Raw genomic sequence first — 13,930 nt, 5'->3', positions numbered from 1 at the left:
CGCGAGTTATTGTTTAGTTAGAGCTGGACAGAGCGAGGTAGGGCTTTTGGCTGGTTTGGGGGCTGCTTTTTCAGTTCTGATAAACACCCCCTCAAATAATGGCAAGGTCGTTGAGTGTAGCTGGAAACCTTTTCTCTTCGAGGGGTCCCATCAGTTCCAGACAAAAAAATCAGCTTATTAAACTGCTCATCTCTGAGGGAAGTTAGTCGTATCTGTGCTTCGGTGCCCGCACACTGTGCTGGGGGCCGAGGGTGGGGTCACTCTGATTCCCGGCTCTGGGAGGAGTACAGGTCCATCGGGGAGGGCCACTGCCCCCTGGCAGAGCGGAGAAGTGGTGCAGGACTCCTGGGACAGTCCCAGACCAAATGAGAGTATTTCTGTTAGAAACCAGGGTGACCTGTGGGGTCAGAAAGCCTCACCCCTTTAGATGACTACTCAGTACAGTCTGTGGGCCCTTTCAGGTCAGTGAGCACGATTTATTCTTGGTGTTCCCAACTCCCGGCGCTTAGCTGGGAGCTGATGAACATTGACCTGAATGAAGGCCTGATGCAGGCAGAGCCTGCATATACTTCTGCATGTGTGCTGTGCCGCCTTCTTGATTCAGAAAGACCTGGCGTAAAGTCTTGGCTCCTTCACTGGAGGTTAGCTGGGTGACCTCTTTCAGACCTCAGTTTCCTTGTCTGCAAAATGGGAGTAATGAAGCTGCCTCATAGGAGGAGACAGTGAAACATGATGCCATGCCTGGCCCACGGCCAGCAATAAGGGACAGCTGTTCTTGTTGCCAAGGTCTTAATGAAATACATCCCATCGCTCTGGTTGCTTGGGGTGCTAATGAGCGTGGCACTCAGTAGTAAGCTGTTATGTCACAGTACTAGTCTTTGAAGCACTGGCTTTTATGGAAGAAGAAAGGAGGCTCGTGGTCCATGCTGTTGTTTAACTTGTAGGACCTGAGGAATTAGTCCCCACGAGTACAGAGTTTCAGTTTGGGATGATGGAAAAGTCTGGAGGTGGATATTGGTGTTGGTTGCACAGCAATGGGAACATAGCTAATGCCACAGGACTGTACACTTTAAAATGGTAAATTTTATGTTAAGTATATTTCACCCCAATTAGAAAATGTCCTTTTTTCATGAATGCTGCCAAGGTACTGCCCCAGTGATCCCAGGCTGAGCATTAGCTGAGTTTTAGTTGAGATTTGTTTCATTGGTAGCGTGGTTTCATATGTTGCAAGCATGTGTGCTCACGTGCGTCAGCGCTGGGCCTGGGTCAGAGCCACGGGCACTCTCTCCATCTCCACTGCTTCACGGCCTGTTGTTGCTCGGGGTCTTGAGGACGTTCGGGCTTGTTGGGTCTGAACTGCTATCCTCGGTGCAAGATGAGAACTCAGAGAGGGTGGCACGTGCCTTTCAGTTCTTACGATCGCCCAGAGGATCTCAACACACACACCCTTGTTTCTAGCTTGATGTGCTCACTAGGGAAGCCATCGTCCTGTATGTACCCCTGCCCCTGGGGTGATGAGTAAGAAGCAGGTCGGGGCGCAGCCCTCTTAACAGTGTCATGAGGCTCCCAGAGCTGAGTCTGTGGCATTGATGGGACAGGCGGGGACGGAACAACACCAACCCCTTCTTTCAGGGACTTCCATACACGTTCCTTTCTCCTCCTGAAGAAGCCCCATGACTTACCTAAAGTCATGCACCTGCTGGTGGCAGGAAGGAGCAAAGAACTCCCATTCCTGACTCTCAGGTCTATGGCCCCCTTCTCCATTTGTATTCGAGCTCTTTGAAAGAAAGCAGAGTAGATAATCTCCCTTTTTCTGTCTTTAGCTTATATTTTCATCGCACTTAGCATTTTTAAAGCAGTTTACATGTACTATCTCATATTTTTGTCAATGTAATCGTGAAATTAAAAAATGAAATCTCTGTCCAAAGGACCTTATTCAGGGATGGCAAGTACTGGGCATACGTGCCCACAGAGCCTTCTGCCACCAGTGGCAGACATAACTAGTCGATTACCGTGCCCCTCCTGCTGAGCCACCCAGACTCCCACTAGTCTCAGAGCTGGCACAGAAAATGTCGCCTATTTGCCATCTCTTTTAGGCCCTAAGACCCTTGAGTTGTACCGTCGGTCAGCTTGGTTAGCAGCTTGTTAAGAAGCAGATCCTGGCAGTTAACACAGTCTTAACGTTTGCATTGGCTTCTTCACTGTAATCTGCTTTCCTCTTAAGCTCTGGGCCCAGCTGAGCCAGCAGAGGGACTGAAACTGCCTGAGGGACTTTGAGGCACTAACAGCGACGGCAGCATGTGAAATGGGGGGCACCCAGCCAACCTATGGGAGCCCTTCCCAGGCCCCTCAAACCTAGGGCATGGGGGCCCGATGGCCCCGGCTCATGGCGGCCCGATGGCCCCGGCTCATGGCTGGAAGCAGAGGCTCCTGGATCCTGGGCCTGACTCAGCTTTGTGCTTCAGCCTCCAGGAAGTCGTTTGTGTTTGAGCTGAACGAGTGCGCCTCTAGCCGCATCCTGAAGCTGGAGAAGGAGAACCAGAGCCTCCAGAGCACCATACAGGGGCTGCGGGACGCGTCCCTGGCGCTGGAGGAGAGCAACCTCAAGTGCGGGGAGCTGGAGAGGGAGAATCACCAGCTCAGCAAGAAGGTAACCCGGCCTAGGCGGGTGGACACCCCTCCCCCAACCCGGTCTGCCCTATAGAGGCTAGTCGGTGGCCAGGCAAGGCAGTCAGGTGTCGGTGAGGATGCGCCGCTGGGAGAAAAGCAGAAGCCAGTGCAGCCGCAGTTAATTACACAATAATAGAAGAACAAGAGCACTTGCGAGAGGAGTTAAGAGGCAGCGTGGCTTGTGCCTGCACTGCCTTGAGGGTACGTCTCGGACAGTACTTGACCTGTGTGCCTCCTCGTCTTCATCTGTGAAATGGGGTTAGTGGGCTTCCCACCTAACACGTGTTGCGTGGACTCCATGAGCTAGTGTATGTAAGGAGTCTGGCACGTGGTAAGGGCTCAGTGAAAAGAAAACAGTGGACTGTGAAAAAGCATAGGATGGATCATAGGGGAGAGGAGGCAATGATGTAAGTCACACCTACGTGTGTGGGGAGTAGGGACCACTGATGGGCATTTTAGGGCACTGCTGGTGGTAAAACAGGATCAGTGCTCACTCCCTCCTCTCAGTCTACGAGATGGAAAAGAAGAGATGGCTGAACGGTATTTGCCTTTCAGGACAGCTGCTGGGTCTTCCCAGGAGCACAGGAGAACCCAGACATCTGGGAGAACAGACAGAGGCTTACAGAGCAGTCTTCCTTCTGCAGTTAGGAGGACCCCCCCCACCCCGCATTTGCACTGGGGATTCAGTCTCAGGTGCAGAAAGGGGCCGTTGAGAGGCTAGGGATCGCCTCCAGGTCTTGGTCACTCCAGGTCAGAGGGCCTCAGAACACCTAGGCCACACTGCGATGGCGCAGTTGCATCGTGGGCTCCGAGCACACCAGCTGTCAGAGTCCAGCTGAGGAAGAGGACACGAGCCCCGTTGCTTGCTGACCGCCATGCAGGCCTGGTGCTTTCGGGTGTCCCACCTGCCCACGAGTCCTGCCAGTGTCATTCTCTGCTGCACAGGCAGTGGGAGGGGCACGGGCTGCAAGGAGAGACCTGGGCTCCGCTGGTCCTGGCTGTGCTGGTCCCTTATCTCTGTGTGAGGCTTGGGACAGCCCCTCCTTCTGTGAACTGGTCTCTGGAGCCCCCTCATGGGACCTCCCAGGCTTGATTACTCGCTCTTCTTGTCCCTTTGAAGCATCGTGTGCCATGCAGCATTTCGGCCGACAAGCATTTTGTCCTGCCTTCGTAGGACAATAGAAAACCCCACCCCATCTCATGCGATGTCTCTCAGCGTGGAACAGCATGGGGAAGGCAGCTAGGCGGTTTAGGCTTTTTAGATTCACATGGCCCTAGCACAGGAAATGTCTTTATAAGTGGCAGTTCGACCTTGGCCAAGATAAAAAAGAATCAGCCTTTAGAAAGATGAGAACCGTTGACTCTGTGGGTCCTCACGGGTCTGCTGCAGAAAGCCCGCAACGTAATAGCGCTGGCCCGGCTCCCAGCAGCCCTCTGAGATGACCGCTCACGCTTTTCCCCACCCTCGTGGCTCACTCTGGCCCCTCCTCTGCACAAACAGGATGGCAGTGGGTGCTGCCTGCCCGGCATTACTCCTCAGCCCCCGTCTCTCAGGCCCCACCCTCCTGCTTCCCCTCGGGGTCAGTTCCCTGGTGGGACACCAGCCCTCTCCTGCCACGGTTCTTAGGAGGCATGTCTTGGCATAGAATCCCTGGCAGGAGGGAGGTGCCGCAGTTCCCAGGCCCGTCCTGTGTCTGGTGCCGGGATCCCTGGGAGGCGGCCCTCTGCCCGCCAGAGCGCCTCTTCCCCACCTGCTCAGCCTGCCCGTGGCCTGACCAAACCTGTCCTGGCCCAGCAGCCGTGGTTTTGCTCTCTCCCCCCAGAGCCGAGCACTGACGGTGCCCCCTAACATTGGATGGGTGGACACCTCAGCCCCAGGTGGAGGGCTCACTGGACCCTAATCCATCTCAGCTCACCCCAGTTTCCCTCCTCCAGCCTCAGCCATCCCACCCTCCTCGGCACCCCCCCATGTGGCCTGTCTGGGCCCCAGCTGACACTCGTCAGTCAATCAGTGAACCCCCAGGTCCCGCTGGTGCCAGCCTGGTTCTTACCACACCCCAAGCATAGCCCAGGCTGCGAGCTTGCTTAGGTCTGAAATGTCTGTGGAAACCCTAGTTCCCTGAAGTTAATATCCTCCCCTCTAACCCACAAAACTTCCACGGACCGTAGAGAAGCTGCCTCCTTCCTGCGACTGTGAATCTGCATTGATGTCCTAAGAGTTAAGAATCCTTATTTTCAGGGGAAGGGGCAGCCCTTTGGGGGCCTGTTACTAGAAGGAAAGAGCAGCCCGGGGCTGAGAGGCAGGCCCCCGGCACTCACATGGCCTGGGACCCGGAGTGGCCCCTGCAGCCCAAGGCAGGTGCTTTGGGAAGGAAGGACGGGAAACCTCTCAGGGCTGGCAGGCCTGGAGCTAGCCCACATCTCCGCCCAGCGAGTTCACCCCAGGGGCACCGAGGTCCTTCAGGGATGGGCTCTGGTTCCGTGGCAAAAAGAGCCAGAAAAGGAGAGAGACGGCTTGGGTGTGGGACCTGGGGAGATCACATCTTTAGACCAGAAGCAACAGCAACGAGAAATGCGGAGGTTGGAATAATGTTCCTTTCTCTGGGAGAGAAGAGGCAGCAGGGATAGGCTATTAACAGTAAGGGTGGGGGTAAGCCAGCAGGCCCCCCTGACTGTGAGTGAGGACTGGGGGGTCGGCCACGGGGGGTGTGCCCCGGCTCTGCCCCGTCGTCACTGCAAGGCCTCGGGCCAGTCGCTGAGCCCCTCTGGGCCCAGCGTCCTCCTGAGTATTTGGTTGCCTTTATTCCCCAAGGCCGTTGTCTCAGGCGTAGGCTTTACCATCGGAGGTGATCCCTGGTGCCCGGCTGAGTCCCAGGCCTTGTGCCAGGAAGTGGGGCAAAGATAAGGAAGGATTAGAAATACGTTCTTGCTTTTGAGAACCACTCGGATGTTCGCCGCGTTATAGCGTGTTATCCTGTGGACCCCAGCTGGGTGGGGCTCCCCAGTCCTGGGGTCCCCGGGTTGGGGCAGGGGGGGGTTGAGGTGCTGCCGTGATATGACAGTAGGAGTATGAGCTCGGCCCGGCTCTCCCCGCTGGTGGGCTGGTGGGGGAAGGAGCTTGCGTGCTGCTCCCTCCTGTGAGGGTTTGAGAGCTCCCAGATCTGTGCGCCAGGAAGGCAGCGCGCCCCTCACCCGAGGACAGGTACGCAGAGTCTGCTTTAGAGCAGTGATCTTCCGGGAGCTTCGGAACCTCCCGTGCCAGGCCCCGGCCCAGGTGGGCTGAACTGCTGCAGGCTCGGCCCTGCTGCTCACGGGGGTCGTTGGGCATCTCGGGGTCGTGGCCCGAGGTCCAAGGTCTTTCAGAGCTTCGAGAGCCATCTGGTCTTTGCAATCTATTTTTTCAGGACAGCCATCCCAAACCAGAACATCAGGATCATTTAGGAGCATGTCAAAATGCAGACCGGCTAGTCAGGAACTCTCTGGGTGGCCGGGCCCGGAGCGCTCGTGGGGAGGGGCGGCGAACATCGCTGCACCCGCCGCCGCCTGCTAGGCGTGTGCCGAGCACGACACAGTGACAGAAACTCTCAAGGATGCTCGCTGCTGGTCCTGCATCAGTTACAGAAACTTGCTCGTGGTGATGTCATTAGTAGGGAGGGACTGGACTCTGAACTCTGTCCCTGTGACACCAGAGTCATGCCTCTTTCCCAACTCCAGTCCCCCACTCTGAGGGGTTTGGCGTTGGCGGGAAGGGGAGCAGCGTTGGCGGGAAGGGAAGTCCTCGCAGTGCAGACACCAGCATGGGCATCTCCTAGGAGCTCAATCTCAGGCCCTGCCCTGGACCTACTGAGTGGATCAGGATTCACCACCTGATCCAGGTGTTAGACACGATGAAGTAGCTAGTTCGTGTTTTAGGAAGGTCAGGCGGGGTGACCCCAGCAGAAGAGCTCGGTGTCAGGGAGGTGATTGGATGGTTGTCCAGGCCAGAGGGAAGGTGGCCCGGCCCTAGCCAGGCAGTGGCGGTAGAGCAGCTTGGGTAGAGAGGGCAGGACTTGGGGACAGAGTTACTGGAGGGTGAAAGAGGAAGGAGGGACATAGCGGAAGACCACTCTGAGCAGCAGGGCGAATAGGTGTGTCACCAAGTGAAGTCCGTGGGACATCCAGTGGTGGTGGCCCCGGGCATGTGGTCTGACCCTTGGGAAAGCGGACAAGGCCTGAGATGGGAGCAGGGAGCCCGGAGGCACTTGGGCACATGGCAGTGCGGGTGAGGAGAGGTGGGCTGGGAGGAGGCTGACTGATGGTGCCCCTGAGCTGGAGATGCAAGTCGTGGGTTAGGAGCTGAGGCTAGAGGGGGCAGGGAGGTCCCTTCAGAGCAACGCCTGGACACTTGCCCTTGAGAAAAGTCCCGTTAAAGTGTTCTGTGGGGGCTGGTGAGTTTTGGATTTATTTTAAAACGTAGTTCACTTCGTGAAGCCAACGGTTGCCCGGCTGGGTCTTTTGGGTCTGCAGATCGAGAAGTTACAGACCCAGCTGGAGAGGGAGAAGCAGAGTAACCAGGATTTGGAGACCCTGAGTGAGGAGCTGATCAGAGAGAAAGAGCAGCTGCAGAGCGACATGGAAACCTTGAAGGCTGACAAAGCCCGGCAGGTAGGCACCCCCGGAACAGACCCCTCTCCTGAACCCCTGCCTGCAGGAGGAAGAGTCCGGGATTTAGCCATTTCCTGGGAATCCATCGGGGAAACGTGCATTACCAGGTACCTAGCCTAGCTGCAGCTCAAACCAGCAACTCTCAGTCAGCTGTGGGGGGCACTGGCAGTGCCTGAAGACGATTTTGATTGTCATGACTTGGGGAGGAGAGAGGAGATGCTCTTGGCATGTGGTGGGTGGAGGCCAGGGATGCGGCTAAACGTCCTGCAACACACGGGACCAGCCCCGCATGACAAAGAATGATCCAGCTCCAGACGTCCGCGGCGTCCCGCTGAGCCCGAGGTTTGTTCGCCTCCCGCCACAGGAAGTCCCGGATAGGGGGCAGTCCAGTGCTGGTGCAAAGGCTCTGTGATGCCGTGCAGGGGCCAGGCCTCTCCTCCCTCTGCCAGTCTTAGCAGTGGCTGCCACACACCCTGGAGGGCAAGGGGCAGAGGGAAACCCTCCCGGGACCTTCTGTCACATCTTATTGGCCACACCCAACACATGACCACCGCTACCTGCGAGGGAGCCTGGGGTATCCAGTATTTGAGTTTTTCAGCCCCTGATGTAGAGCAGAAATGGGGGGAAGGGATGGTGCCACGTTTCGTGAAAAGACAGGCAGGGCTTCTGCTCAGGTGTGGCTGACGTAGAGGGCAGAAGGACAGGCGACAGGCAAGGCAGTTTCAGACGTGTGCTCTTGAGGGAATAACGCAGAGAACCCTGCTGGATGAAGGCGCTGAGGAGCCCTGGTGCAGGGCTGTCCTGAGGAGCTGCTCACGCTGAGCCCTGGAGAAGGAGGGGGAGCAGTGATGCTGAAGGCCGCTGGGCGCAGGGGTGGTCCAGGGCAGCGGGAGGATCCTGTGCAGGGGCTGCGGGAGGGGAGAGGCGTGAGGGGAGCCCACAGAGGTGGCGGCCAGGATAAACGTACCAAGGGAATCACTATCGTTGTTTTACATGAGAGGGAGAGAGATGGGTTTTATGTTTCTAAATCATCCTGGCCGCCATGAAGGCATTTTAATTTGAACTGTCTCCGTAGGGGTCTCCGTGCTCTTCACCTTGTGTCCATATTAACCCCTGGGAACGTTAGGACTTCTTTTTTTTTTCTCACTGAAGTATAGTTCAGTTCTGGTGTACAGCAAAGCAGTTCAGGGGTGTGTGTATGGTGTGTGTGAGTGTGTGGTGTGTGTGTGGTGTGTGGTGTGTGTGTGGTGTGTGTGTGTGGTGTGGTGTGTGTGTGTGTGGTGTGTGTGTGGTGTGGTGTGGTGTGTGCAGTGTGTGTGTGGTGTGTGGTGTGTGTGTGTGGTGTGTGTGTGTGTGGTGTGTGTGTGGTGTGTGGTGTGTGTGTGGTGTGTGTGGTATGTGTGTGTGGTGTGTGTGTGTGGTGCGTGTGTGTGTGTGGTGTGTGTGTGTGTGTGGTGTGTGTGTGTGTGTGTGTGTACTTTTTCAGATTCTTTTCCATTATAGATTACTACAAGCTATTGGATGTAGCTCCCTATGCTGTACAGCAGGACCGTTAGGCTGTTTTTTGGATTCACAATGGGGTGGTCTTTTAGGGCCTATGCTTTAGTCCCCCAGATTAAATCAGACTTTAGCCCCAACTCACCGAAATACATTTGTGCAGCAGCCGCTGTCACTCCTGTCGTGTCTTCCCGCAGATCAGGGACCTTGAACAAGAAAAGGACCATCTCAACCAGACGGTGTGGACGCTGCGGGAGAGGTCGCAGGTCAGCAGCGAGGCCCGCGCGAAGGACTTCGAGCAGGAGAGCAAAGCCCTGCAGGGGACGGTGACGGAGGCCAGCGGCCGGCTGAGCAGCCTGGAGCTGGAGCAGGCGCAGGAGAAGGCGGGGCAGGTGGAGGAGCTGCAGCGGGAGCTGCGGCGGCTGGAGGAGGAGAAGGGGAGGCTGGCGCAGAGGGTGAGCTCCCTGCAGGCGGCGGGCGAGCAGGCGGACGCCATGGAGCGCGAGAGCCGCGGGCTGGCGCTGGAGAACCGGCAGCTGCGCAAGTCCCTGGACGCCCTGCAGAACATGCAGGTGCAGCTGGCCAGCCTGGAGCTGGACAACAGGCAGCTGGACAAGGAGAACCTGGAGCTGCGCAGGACAGTGGAGGCCATGCGCTTCACGGGCGCCAAGGTGGCGGAGCTGGAGCGGGAGAAGCAGGAGCTGAGGACGAGCGTGGAGCTGCTCAAGGCGCTGGGCAAGAAGTCGGAGCGCCTGGAGCTCAGCTACCAGAGCCTGAGCGCCGAGAACCTGCGGCTGCAGCAGAGCCTGGACAGCAGCGGCCAGAAGGCGCAGGCCCTGGAGCGGGAGCTGGGGCAGCTGGAGGCTGAGAACCAGGCCCTGCAGCGCGACCTGGAGGCTCTCCGGCTCGCCAACAGGCAGCTGGAGCGGGCCGGCCAGGACCGGAAGGCGCTGGAGCAGGAGGTGGCCCAGCTGGAGAAAGACAAGAAGCTGCTGGAGAAGGAGGCCCGGCGTCTGTGGCAGCAGGTGGAGCTCAAGGACGCCGTCCTGGACGACAGCTCCGCCAAGCTATCCGCTGCCGAGAGGGAGAGCCGCGCGCTGGACAAGGAGCTGGCCCGCTGCCGGGAAGCAGCCGGCAAGCTGAAGGAGCTGGAGAAGGACAACAGGGACCTCACCAAGCAGGTCACCATGCACACGAGGACACTGACCACCCTGAGGGAGGTGAGACGGGGGCGGGCGGCCCCTTCGGTGGGGGTTGGGCAGGGTCACCGTGCTGCCCGACAGGTGCTTCTGCAATAGAGGTGAGACAGGGAGAGGCCCCTGGCATTTGTCCCCTGCTTCTAAACAGAATGATGCCCAAAAGCATAAAGAAGAAATAGAAATCACCTGTTATGATCTTACGGCCCAGAGATAACCAGGGCTAACAATCCAGCATATTTTATTTCTTCTTTTTTCCTTGTCCATTTGTGTATACACACACTTGATACCCTACCTTCTCCATCCTAGCCCTGTTCTGTTTCTATTACTATACTTTTCTCATTACGTTAAATAGGTTTCAAGCCATGATTTCTAATGGCAGTGAGGTATTGATTTTATGGACTTACTGTGATTTCTTTCTGGACATTTAGATTGTTTCTGATTTTTCCCACGATTTTAAATAACACTGGGACTCCCCTGGTGGCGCAGTGGTTAAGAATCCGCCTGCCGATGCAGGGGACACGGGTTCGAGCCCTGATCTGGGAGGATCCCACATGTCGCGGAGCAGCTAAGCCCGTGCGCTACAACTACTGAGCCTGCATGCCACAACTACTGAGCCCACATGCCTAGAGCCCGTGCTCCACAGCAAGAGAAGCCACTGCAATGAGAAGCACACGCACCGCAAAGAAGAGTAGCCCCTGCTCACTGCGACTAGAGAAAGCCCGCGTGCAGCAATGAAGACCCAACACAGCCAAAAATAAATTAATTAATTAATTTTAGAAAAACACTGGACATCCTTGCACACACGCACCTTCACGAATGTATTTATTTTCTTAGGATATATGCCTAGAAGTGCAATTACAGGATGAAAGGGTGCGACTGTTTTACAGTTTCTTGGTGAATATGTGTCTTACTTTTCCCTGGTAGTTTTTGCGTGGCTCACCCGGGCTTTCCTGCAGCGCCACAGGGTGAGTCACTGCTCTAGTAAACGACTCCAGCGTCTGAGTGGCCCATCACAGAAGCCGAGTGTCCACACGTGTGGAAGTTCCATGTGACTGTTCACAGACACCTGGTGCCCTCCATAATGTGGCCCGGCTGTCCCACAGTGGAGCCCTCTTCTGGCCCCTCTACCTGCAGCAGGAAGATGAAGAAGAGAAGGACCACACTTCATGGGGCAGAATATGGTCTCATAGCCGCACCTGACAGCCAGGGAGGTTGGGACATGTGTTCCAGCTGTGTGCCGAGGAAGAAAAAGAAATAGACTTGGTGACCACGGAGAGGTCTCCACATTAAAAAAAAGATCACTGAGTGTCAGTGCGAGCAGATCAGTACACTGTTGGGGAGAGATGCAAGACACCAGCCTGATCCATAGCCCCTGCCTCTGTAAGCGTAAGTTAGGTTATGCTGCAGTAACGAATGACCCCAGAATCGCAGGGCTTGTCATGTCCAAGGCTGGTTTCTCTTTCACGAAAGTCCAGGTGACTCTCTGGAGAGCTCAGCATCCCAGGCGGCTTTGATCTCACGGCTCCACCATCTCAACGTGGGGTTTGGGCATTCCCCGAGGCAGGGGAGAGGCAGCTGGAAGATCACACACTGGCCCTTCCATGCTGCAGCCAGGGAGCGACCCCGGAATGTTTGGCGAGCACCACCCTCCGTCACACTGCTGTTCCAGGCCTTGGGGTGTGTGTGGTAGGGGGTCCTCGTGTGTGCAAATAGCTGTGACACTGGGCAAAAAACGGTATAACTCCCTGGAGAGTTACAGAGGTGTGGACTAGAGTAAGTGAACCCCTAAATGAGGTCAACATCCACTTTTGAAGAGTAAATCAAAACCAGTATTTAAAGTAAAATCTTTCTCCTCTTTACACTTTGTTCTGAGTTTTCTGCAATGAGCTAACTAGTTATTGATCCATTACTGCGTGGAAAAGGCAATCACGTTCACAGAATTCAAACCCGCTCCTCAGAGATCACCATAAGTGGTATTTCAGACACTTGTCTGGATGTGTTTGGAGCACGTTCGATCCTTCCTGGACACGCTGCCACATGGTCTGGTATCTTGAACTCCGGGGGCTGGGAAGGTGTGCTCATCCGTTCCCTTTGGAGGCATCCCTGAGGTTCTCCGTCCCCACAGAACCGCCTGCTTGGCCCTCGAGACACCCAAGCTGGCCATGGCTCGAGAAGGTGGTCGCTCAGCCCTGAGACTGGCCTGCGCCAGGCCCTCCTGCCGTTTCCGCTGGGCTCTTTTCCCACGCTTGTCCTCACTGTCCCCACAGGACCTGGTGCAGGAGAAGCTGAAGAGCCAGCAGCTGAGCAGTGAGCTGGGGGAACTGAGCCAGGAACTGGAGAAGCTTGGCCTCCACAAGGAGCTGCTGCTGCGGGATGACAGCAGCAACGGTGACACGTGAGGACCCCTCCCTGGGTGGCTGCAGGCTTTTTCCTCTCACGCCTGCATCCCAGCGCCCCCGCACCCTGCAGGCTCCGCGCCCCAGCCCCACCCCCAGAGCTCAGTTTACTTTTCACACCCGAGGGCCTGTTGTCACGTGGCACTTTCTATCCAGGGCCTCCTTCCTGGACATTCCGAGGCGGGAGTGGAAGGAGATTCTTTTGTCCAATGAAAAGGCTTCTGAACTTTTTTCTAGTTAGGCTTTTTTCGAGCAGTTTTAACTTCACAACAAGAGTGAGGAGAAGGTGCAGAGATTTCCTGTAGAGCCCCTGCCCCCGATGCGTACCCTCCCCCACCATCAACACCCCCACCAACACCTCATCATCACCCAGAGTCCACGGTTGACATCGGGGTCATTCTCGGTGTTGCATGTTCTGTGGATTTTGACAAACGTGTGATAGCCTGTATCCACCCCTATAGCGTCATACAGGGTATTTTCACTGCCCTAAAAATCATCTGTGTTCCACCTGTTCGTTCCCCTCTCCCTCCACCAGCCCTTTAATTTTTTTAAATTTTAACTCTTGCTGCCTTTGCCAGCAGTGCTTTCCTAAATCATCTCGCTTTTCAAGGAAATCCAACACCTTGGACTTTTGTTGGACTTGTAACCAACGTGATGTCCTTTAGGTGTGGTGAAAAGGCCACACAGATTTACCGCTTACCTAGCACTGTGGTCTTGGATGGATTCCTTAACCTTTCTGAGACTCTGTTTCCCCATCTGTAAAATGGCCATAACAATACATGAAACGACGCCTGGAAAACTATAGCAGTGATGTTTCATTGACGGTGTCCCAGACATATCTATGCCAACAGCCTGGGGAACAGCTCTAGGTGATGGTGTTTGACTCCTGCAGTTCTTCTGGGACACATCTTGCAGCGTGACGCGGAAACCAGCTTAGCGGGGGAGGGGCGTGTTGGCAGCTGGGAGACTGGGATCTTGTGGGTAGAAGAGGCAGATGAATACTACTGTGTATTTGTATTTTTCAGGAAATACAAGATTTTGGAGAGCATAACTGAATCAGCATTCAAAACAGCACTAGCCAGGAAAGAAGAAAAGATTGTGTTCTTAGAAGCACAGATGGAAGAGAAGGCCAGCCTGACTCACCACCTACAGAACGAGCTCCAGGTGGTAAGAGCAGCCCCCGTAGGGTCAGGCCGTAGGTCCTGGCTGTGAGGTCCCTGCCTCACCTTTCCCAGCCCCTCACCTGGGTAGCAGAGGGGCGGCCTGGATGCCCGTGTTCTGGAGCAAGTGTCGACGGAGTGGACCCCTGAGGCTCGGGAGGGAGAAGTCTGGCTGCGCTCACGTGGCTATAAAGTCGGGACTGGGTCCCGGCTGCTGCCCGGCAGTCACCTCTGCAGGGAGGGGGCAACGTGCAGGACGGAGGTCCTCCCCGCAAGAGCAAAGGCAGGAGTCTGGCGGGTCCAGTGCCGGGCGAGGGGTTGGGCATGCTGACGGGGGTGGGTTTGGTGCGGGGCCCCGAGCCCG

General features: G+C 56.1%; 1 protein-coding gene across 1 annotated transcript in view; it reads left to right on the top strand.

Annotated features, from left to right (window-relative positions):
* The window catches only part of CCDC88C (coiled-coil domain containing 88C), a 128,110-nt gene that overhangs the window by 80,162 nt on the left and 34,018 nt on the right, over nt 1–13,930 (top strand). The window contains exons 13-17 of the mRNA XM_030883563.2: nt 2,466–2,650; nt 7,177–7,314; nt 9,009–10,031; nt 12,278–12,405; nt 13,432–13,573. Coding sequence (XP_030739423.2) covers nt 2,466–2,650; nt 7,177–7,314; nt 9,009–10,031; nt 12,278–12,405; nt 13,432–13,573 — 1,616 coding nt within the window. The remainder of the gene's footprint in view (nt 1–2,465; nt 2,651–7,176; nt 7,315–9,008; nt 10,032–12,277; nt 12,406–13,431; nt 13,574–13,930) is intronic.

This window comes from Globicephala melas, chromosome 2 (assembly GCF_963455315.2).
Source record: "Globicephala melas chromosome 2, mGloMel1.2, whole genome shotgun sequence".
Classification (NCBI taxonomy): Eukaryota; Metazoa; Chordata; class Mammalia; order Artiodactyla; family Delphinidae; genus Globicephala; species Globicephala melas.
This window is presented reverse-complemented; position numbering and strand designations above follow the sequence as displayed.